At 42.5% G+C, this 9,515-nt stretch overlaps 1 protein-coding gene across 3 annotated transcripts in view; it reads left to right on the top strand.

Moving 5' to 3' along the window:
* The window catches only part of GLIS3 (GLIS family zinc finger 3), a 468,639-nt gene that overhangs the window by 144,281 nt on the left and 314,843 nt on the right, over nt 1-9,515 (top strand). For all 3 annotated transcript variants that reach the window (XM_025891681.2, XM_073878148.1, XM_073878147.1), the window contains exon 3: nt 5,258-5,465. In XM_025891681.2, coding sequence (XP_025747466.2) covers nt 5,258-5,465 — 208 coding nt within the window. The remainder of the gene's footprint in view (nt 1-5,257; nt 5,466-9,515) is intronic.

The raw sequence follows: 9,515 nt of genomic DNA, 5'->3' as shown, positions 1-9,515 counted from the left end.
GTATTGGTAGTATATGGTGGTATATATTATACTGGTAGTATATGGTGGTGTATATTATATTGGTAGTATATGGTGGTATATATTATACTGGTAGTATATGGTGGTGTATATTATATTGGTAGTATATGGTGGTAAGGCATATATTAATATATACTTACCCTTTCAATCCTCTTTAACAACCCTATGAGTTAGGTACTACTACTGTCCCCATTTTAGGGAACAAGACATTGAGGCACAGACTTTAAAGACCTTGCCCATTATCACACAGCCAGTGAGTTGGGGAGGCAGGGCTCAAATCCTGATGTGTATTATTGTTTCTGTCTCCATAACACCCTGCATTTGTGTTAGGTTGAGCCATATAGGAATTGCTTTTATTCGATCATGATTGACCTACAAAGAAAGCCATCTCCTATGATCCAACCTAGAAGCAGGGATCACCTCTTCTGTAATGAGCAGTTGGTTTGGTGTCCATCTTTGTAGCCAGAATGAAGTTTCCGTGGTGGCTGAGACTCTGTCCATCTGTCTCCAGGGACTCTCTGGCTTGTGGTTGGCCTTTGAGAAGTGTCAGTTGAATGAACAGTAACAACAGTAACAACCAAAGAAACTTTGATTAGTTCTCCCTAACCCCCTGCCATATATATGCCATTTCTGCCCCCTTCCATATCTGTGTCAGTTTTAGAGGAACCAGTGGGTAAACACAAATCCTTCTGAGGGATATAGCCTCAGCAGGGGTAATTGTGACACAATCAACTATTTGACTTCAAGAGAACCCTTTTAACTAATGAAGATGTTAATTAAAAACATGCCCCTGCTAGGATGACCTTTCAGTTCAGAAACTCAGAAATGCAGTACATTTGCACTCCCCACCAGCACGCAGCGATCTTGGCTAGAATGTACGTAGTACTCAGAAGACCATCTACTCGGATCCTTATTTGAGCAGTAAACACATTTTTAAAAAACATCGTGCGGTGTCTAAAAATAAGCAGTATTTCAAAACGAAAACCAGCACACAAGTAGTTGGCACATCTGGTAGACAGAAAAGCTGTATGGTTTGTTTTCAGGGAATGACAAGCCAAGGAACATTCAAACTTGGCCAGTTGAAAACTTTTCTTCTTTCTGTGGTGACACCTGGTTTTAAAAAAGTTGGCTCGAGCCTTAAAGCAGAGAGAATATTGGAAGTGGGTAGAGAATTAAATAGCATCATTTACTCTCTTGTTTTGTGCATAGAATTATAAGGAACTGTTTTCTTCAAGAAAGAGAGTGGAACAAAAAAGCAGTGAGGGCGTGAGCAGTAATAGTAAGAGTCATGACAATAACATCTGACATCTGTTGAATACCTAGTATATGCTGGAAGGTGTGCAGAGTCCTGTGTAATCAATACGAGATGTGCAACAATCTTAAGAGATAGTATTATTTTTATTCCTGTTTAACAGGTCAGAAGGCACACGGATGCTTCAGTAATTGCCCAAGTCACAGGACCAGCGTGGGTGGAGGGGGGTGGCCCCAAGTCAGGCTGTCTCCAGAGCTCAGAGCCCAGACCCCAGAGCACAGCGTGGTTCCGAGCCGTCTAGTGGTCGTTACGTTTGACACTATGAAAACAACATTTGAGTGGGATGGTTGCATTGAGCACCGGGTCGTGGTCAAGCTATTATTTGCCTCCACTTGTGAGACAGACGATGCCATTTTCCAGAACATTCTTACAGCTGTGCCTCAGGCATTACTTGTTTCCCATAAATTTACTGTTCACCCTCATGCTTCAGGGTGCTATTTATGATACCTTTCAAGAGCTGTCATTCCTCTGTGGTTAGAGGAGGCCAGTGAATTTGGGAGTAGGAGGTGGTGTAGCCAACGCGATGGGGGCACTGTCAAGGAGAGGGTCCATGTCACTGTAAGACGGAGTGGGAAGAAGGTCTGAATCCAGGCTAGAGAGTTACAAAGGCAGCCTTGGCCAGTGTAAAATTCTCGCCCAGGAAGACAGGCTTATCACTGTGATCCCCACGGGCTTCATCTTCAGTTCTGACCTAGTTCGCAGTACTGAGGAGAGGTGTCAAGGGATTGACTTAGTTGGCGTTTGTTTTTGAAAACCTGCACTGTTGTTTTAAAAAAGCTAACCAGGAGGGTTTCAGTGGAAATAATGTGTGAGCATTTAATATTCATGTACAACTGTCTTTTCATTCATTCATTAAAATTTTTGTTCATTGAGGTATAAGTGACATGTAACATTCTATTAGCTTCAGGTGTGCAACATAGTGATTCACTATTTATAGGCACTGTGAAATGATCCATCTCCACACATAGTTACACACATTGTTTTCCTTTTCTTTCTTGTGATGAGGACTTTTCAGATTTACTCCCTGAACAACTTTCAATATGCAGTATGGTATTATTATTATTTTTTTAAAGATTTTATTTATTTATTTGACAGAGAGAGACAGTGAGAGCAGGAACACAAGCAGGGGGAGTGGGAGAGGGAGAAGCAGGCTCCCCGCCGAGCAGGGAGCCCGATGTGGGACTTGATCCCAGGACCCCGGGATCATGAGCCGAAGGCAGACGCTCAACGACTGAGCCACCCAGGCGCCCTGCAGTATGGTATTATTAACTATGGTCACTGTGCTGCCCATTACACACCCAGGACTTAACTTATGTTATAACTGGGAACCCTACGTCCCCTTCACCGCCCCTCTCCCTGGAACCGCTAATCTGTTCTCCGTGTCCACATTCGTTCATTCTTAACTCCATTGACAGACCTCGGTGTGTACGCGGTACAGGCCCTAGGCTAGGTGCCGAGGAAGCAGAGCTGCCTCAAGCAAGGTCTTTGTCTTCCAAAGCAATAAGTATAAAAGAAGAGGATGTGACAGGCGTGTCAACATGACAGTTCCGTAAAGGTGCTGCGGCAGATGTGTTATGAGAGATGGGCGGTGGGGGGGGGATAGAAAGAAGACCTGGCCACATCTGCCCAGTTGGCAGTGGGGGAGGGGCCGTTGGAGAGGAGGGACCTTGGAGTGGAGGGCATGAAGATGGAGAGGTGCTCAGTAGGTGGACAAGCGAAGGTAAGGCTGTGCCGGGCAGAGAGGAGAGCATGAACCAGACAAGGGCTAAGTGAAAAGCTTCAGTAATCATATTTGTATTTATTGATTCTAAGGTGTGCCTATTTCTGCGTCAGAATATCTCTGAAATCTTGATACCACGCACTAGGTTTATTGGCAGTGCACGTTCTTACCGGCACGTAAAATAATACCGTGGCTTATAATACATGGCACCTTAGCTAAGATGAAGAAAGCATCAGTATGCTTTGTCATCAAGTGGTATTTTTTGGTTGTGCTATACCAGCTGTTAATATGTATTTGCTTTAAAGGTAGACTATTAGTACCTTTTTACTGGGAAGGAATCAGGCATTAAATGACAGATGAATAGATGATATTGAATTTAACAGAGTACCTGACATCTGATGTTGCTTTTCATAGCATGGCTAGTAGTGATGGAACCTGGGGAGGCAATTCAAGGGTCACATATTGGACCAGGTTCTGAACCATCACATTGCCTCTTTCCGAGTTAAAAGAGGGCGTTTGAAAAGCAAATGGCATGTGGCTTGTTGGAATTTAAAAGATACTAAATTTATGATCATCGTGTAAAAATGTACCCACTACTTTTGGTGGCAAGATGGAGCCCTGAAGGTACAGTCTTCTATGCATTATGAAATCAGAGAGACTACCTATGATTGGTCTTTCAAGGCACAAGAAGATGCATCAGATAGAGGTGGCAGTGGGAGGGAACAAGGGAAAGGTTCTGGTTTATGTGTCTGAAAAAAAAAATTGGAGAGAAATTTCTGTTGGAGCTAATGATCTTGGCAAATATACAAGGAAGAAACTAAGCATCCAGTACCTAAACTTAAACACACAGGCGCCATGAAAATACACCATAGTGTAATCCATTTCTGCGTTGTCCTTAAGTCCCCGTGTGGCCTTGGGCAAGTGAATTACCACTGGGATTTCCCAGAGGGCTGGACTACAAAGCAGGTTCCTGCCAGCTAAAAACACTGCAACTCTCTCAGCATTTTTGAGATGTGGTTTCATTGATGAGAGCATGGTGATTGCTCTTAGGTCTTGTTTATCCTTCAGTTCTGTGGGCTCCTGGAAGAGAATGTTACAAAAGATGACAAAGTCATTTTTTTGGTTATTGATTTAATATCTGGAAAAACAAAATAGGAAATTATGTCCCCTAGGGCTAAGAAAAGTTACTGTGATGATTTTCCACTTACTTTGATCCCAACTATTTCAATGAGAAATAGGGAATTTGGTGAGAAAATTTTAGAGACTAAATTGTTAAAATCTGACATCATATTTATTTTTGTTTGAAATGGGAACACAGTGTACAGTCACTGAGACTTGACCAGGTAGTTTGCAAAAAATGTTTGAAAAAGTACATCCATGTGAAAAGAATGTCTAGAATGATTCAACCGGTATTATTATTTTTTTATAAATGAGTCATAGCTGTGTTTGACTTTCTCTTCTATGCTTTTCATTTCTCCATAATGACACAGATTTTTGTGGGTTTCTTTTTTTTTTTTTTCTTCTTCCTTTGGGTATATACCACATTTTACTACATTTGAAGATTGTTACTAATGAAATGGTAAATCTATGTTGAATTTGGTTACCATGCTGCTTTTAGAATGAGTGTTTTGTTTATGGCTCTTTCATCCTGATTTTTTTTTTTTTTTTACTTGGGTCTATGTCCAATAACAATGTACTGGGATGAAGAGGAGAAATCAAGATTGGAGAGACAAAGCCAGACTATATCCCTTTAAGGAGACTTTTTGGGAGGCCAGAACTGGAAGGAAGTAAACCAGTTAAATAAGTGTTGTTTGGCCGTGTCAACTTTCCTTGTTGGGCAATTCAAGATATTAGCTATTCTAGAAGAAACTTCTAGATATAAGTAATCCCATCTACTTACCACCTTGACCCTTTGGGTAGGGAGATGATAAAATATGATTCTTAATAACTGGGTACTTCTACATAGAAGGAGCAAAATGTAAGCTCATTTTGTATGAATGGTGATTATCGAAGGGTTTGTATTGTAGCAATGGCTTTTTCATTGGAAATACCAGAAAGCTTTTGGTATCACTAATACTAAAAATGAACAGAAAGGTGATCCAAGGACTGTCTTAAAAGAGGAGTCCTGATAGAAGTGGGCAGATGTGTGTATTTACTGATTTTTGATGTAAGGGACATGAAAGCTAACCTGATTCATTTGTTTTTAGGGGCTCTTGGCTTTGGGCCTCAGTGCAAGTCCATTGGAAAAGGCAGCTGCAACAATCTAGTGGTCACCAGCAGTCCCATGATGGTTCAGCGACTGGGACCCAATTCACCTCCAGCAAGCCAGGTCTCTACAGCATGCAACCAGATCAGTCCTAGCTTACAGAGGGCAATGAATGCTGCCAACCTGAATATACCTCCTTCAGATACCAGGTCTCATGTTACTTTTTTTTTTCTCCCTTCTTATGGTATAATCACACCCCACGTATGTTTTCCCTTCCCTTTCTGAACACATGCATACACACACACCCCCCACATACACGTACACACACACACATATACTCACTCCAGCAACTCTTTCAATTTGAGCTTTGTAGGGGAATGTGTATAAAAACGAAGTATGTGTTGTAATATCCTCTTAATTGGGAAGAATGGTTTCCTACCTGCTGTCTTATACTGTAAGTGTAGTTAATGCCCACTTTGAGACTCTTGGGCCTTCGTGATGAAAGCCCAGTGTGTAAATGCGGCAGTTTGGCGAGGCTGGCCCTGTCCTGGCTAGAGAATTGGGATGTGCCATGTACGTCTCTTACCTGCTTGTTTTTCAGGGTATGTGTTGCAGTGTCCCCAGGCTGCTTTACCATCTGTTTTGTCTGTCCATCCATCCACCCGAATATCTATTAAGTACCTACTGTCTGCACAATACAATAGTTGACGTTTAGGGAGATGGTAGAAAAAGTAAAGAGAGAAATCATGAATTTCGAGACTTTATGATGTGTCTGGGAGGACACACTTTCATGCATGAATTACATAGCATTTCAACATAATGTTTGATTAGGTGCCAGATTAAGGGGGTCCAGTCAATGCTGTGCATCATTCGGTATGGGAGAGGATTGAATAGGAAAGGGAAATCACCCCTTCAGACACACTTTTATATCTCTCAAGGTTGATATTATGGGGGACATAAAACCAAAATACTATGCAATGTGTAAGGTCCATTTCCATATTTGAAATGAATTCTTTCGACTCCTAATAAGTAGCCTTCTTAGAGAAACCCCATCCAGAGTTTTTGACCTCTTAGTCCTGGCTCTGCTGTAGCTGTGATCCAAGTCCACAGGAATTGGACTATAAGGGTCCTCCGCTTCCTCTTCTCGGAGGCTGGACTCTACTGAGGTGTCTCACGGTCGTGGGGTCCCGTGGCTTCTCCCGCCCTTCCTCCTGTACGCCTTCCCTCTGATATCTCTGCTTGCCCTCCCAGCCACTAGCCCTTCCTCCTGTACGCCTTCCCCTCTGATATCTCTGCTTGTCCTCCCAGCCACTAGCCCTTCCTCCTGTACGCCTTCCCTCTGATATCTCTGCTTGTCCTCCCAGCCACTAGCCCTTCCTCCTGTACGCCTTCCCTCTGATATCTCTGCTTCTCCTCCCAGCCACTAGCCCCTCCTCCTGTACGCCTTCCCCTCTGATATCTCTGCTTGTCCTCCCAGCCACTACTTGAGACTTAGCAGTCATAGTTCCTGGATCCTTTTTTTTTTTTTTTATGCCAGTTTTCTCATGAGATGGAAACTTGTTTTTCACCTGAGAATTTTTGTGATGGGAAGCTGCTGCTGTCACTTTGCCATTGATGATTATGCCTTGAGGGACTCCTCAGACTTGCTGAGTGTTGCATGTAAAATTAACTGTACTCGGGGGGTAGGTGTCACTGGAAAGCCTTCAGCTTCCTGTCTGTGGCAAGTCCAGCCCATGCCTTGAAGGCAGAGAGTCATAATTAATGGAGAAAGTGCCGGTAGACAGGGCGTGTGCTGCTCCAGCCGCGTACCTTATGCAGTCCCTTTCATGGGTCGGCCAGAGAAGGGTCATTATCTCAGTGTTTTCTGGCATATTTGATTCCTTAGCATAATTTTATATCCTTAAAGGACAGCATCTTAAAGATGCATTGACATGTGTTTTTGACTATGTATTCTGTGAGTCCTTCTATGGAAATCATTCTTTGGCAGGATGAGCAAAGAAGCAGGAGTTGGGAGGTTGGGTGGCTTGGTGAAGTGTGGAAATTACTCTTAGCAGTCTGGGAAGGTTGCATTTATTGTGACCCTTAAATTGGGTTGTGTGTTCCTTCAGAGGAAACAAAGGGTAGGAGGCACGAGTTCAACCTGAGGGCATTTTGCTGTCTGAAGATAAAGAGAAGATGGAGAGAGAATCATCTGTGTGTGTTATCCATTGGAGACATGCCAGAGGGAAGCGGGTGGGGAGGGGGCATGTGCTGTTTGCAGTGAGTGATGGCTGTCCTCTAGAAAGCTGTAAAATTTATTGTTTTTTCCTGATTATCTCTGTAATATGGAAAGTGTAGAAAAGCAGGAGGTAGTGAATGATAGTCGTCCTGAACCCTACCACCCACAGGCAGCCATGGGAGCAATTGTGATACGTTCCCTTCTTGTTACATGCAGATGCATTCACGAGAAGCACAGGTTTTCCTTTCCACCAGATTGATCTATAATTACCTACATGGTCTTATAATTACCATTTTTCGTTTTTAGCTAATAGAAACACTTTATAGTAAAAATCTTCTTCAGCATTGTATAATGGCTTCTTCCTACCCAAGATTCCATTTTATTAAAAAAACAACAACCTGTAATTTTTATCAGTCTTTTATTACTGAGCATTCATTCAGTTGGCACCCTTTGTTTCAATATTATAAGTAATGCTTTATTGGATCAATTCTGTAAATCTTCTGTTGCATATCTCTGGTTATGAGAATAAATTCTTAGAAGTAAAATTTGCTGAGTTAAAGGAGATGTACGGTTTTGAGGCTTTTGCTCTATATTCCCAAATTGCACTGCAGCAAAGTTCTACCCATTGATACACTCACCAGCAGTCTGACAGTTCCTGTTTTCTTACTAAATGCTAGGTATTTTTATTCTGATACCTTTTGCCAATTTGATGTGCAAATTGTTATTTTATCTTAATTTGAATTTTCCTAATTATTAATAATATTGAGTAGTCTCCATAGATTTACTGTTTGCATTTCTTCTTTTGACTTCCTTTGACTGTTTGTCTTCTGGAGTTCTCATTTTGGAAAATGCACTCTTCTGTAGCTTCGTTGGGTTCTTTTTTTTTTTTTTTTTAAAGATTTTATTTATTTGACAGAGAGAGACACAGCGAGGGAGGGAACACAAGCAGGGGGAGTGGGAGAGGGAGAAGCAAGGCTCCCCGCTGAGCAGGGAGCCCCTTGTGGGGCTTGAACCCAGGACCCTGGGATCATGACCTGAGCTGAAGGCAGACACTTAACGACTGAGCCACCCAGGCGCCCCTTGGGTTCTTTTTAATGCAGTGACGCACAACATGCCCTAATGCTCTATATTTGCCTTTATTAACTTCCCAGCCATTTCTGACTAGCCCCACTTAATAATAAATGCAGACTACACCTTACCTTCTTGAAGATCCAGAAGCCATTCTTGATCTAGGCATTGCCAAAACTCTGTAATACAGAGGCCATTGTATGTATTTACCCTAAAATGACAAGTACACTGATAGGATAACCTCATAGAGTAGCTTCATGTACCCATACAGCAAAAGTTGGGCAACAGAAGAGATTGGACACTACTGGTGTGGGTTTTGTATATGTTTGGCTTTCCTGGTGCTTTCATATACATCGTGATTGTACATTTTATGATTGAATATTCATAAACCATCTGTAGGTATTACCTCACTTTTATAGATGATGGACCCAAGACACACAAAGTCTAAATGCTTTGCCTAGTGTCACTTAGCTTGTCATTTGCAAAGTGCAGCCATCAGTCTAATAATGTCATTCTGGATCTCAAAAGGCACCACATTTTTCTCTCCTAAAGCAGACATTCTTGGAGGTGATTTCTGGTGGTGGAATTTCTTAGGGTTTCCTTTTGGGTTGGAGTATGTCCACAAAGCTCAGAGGAGGCCAGGGTGGCTGAGAATGGACTGTGGACTCTGTTAAGTTCTAATGGTTTACAAAGCCACAGTGTCTTCAGATGCAGTGCTACCTCTGGGGGATTTGCCCACGCACAGAGACGAGAACTTACAGATAGACGAGGACTAGTCTTTTCTGTGACATAGATAATATATATTCTCTTGAGGATCGGTTTGAGGAATTCCATGTGATCTGTAAGTTAGTTTTTCTTTTGAACCTGGTATCGAACCGAGCAATCCAGCTTGGTCACCCTGCCCCTTATGGCACCGCGAGAGTCATCCTGCCCCTTATGGCACCGCGAGAGTCCCCCTGCCCCTTATGGCACC

This window comes from Callorhinus ursinus, unplaced genomic scaffold (genome assembly GCF_003265705.2).
Source record: "Callorhinus ursinus isolate GAN/ISIS: 27379988/994484 unplaced genomic scaffold, GSC_fseal_2.0 scaffold28, whole genome shotgun sequence".
Classification (NCBI taxonomy): domain Eukaryota; kingdom Metazoa; phylum Chordata; class Mammalia; order Carnivora; family Otariidae; genus Callorhinus; species Callorhinus ursinus.
Note: the sequence above shows the minus strand (reverse complement) of the source record. Positions and strands in the feature narration are given on the sequence as shown.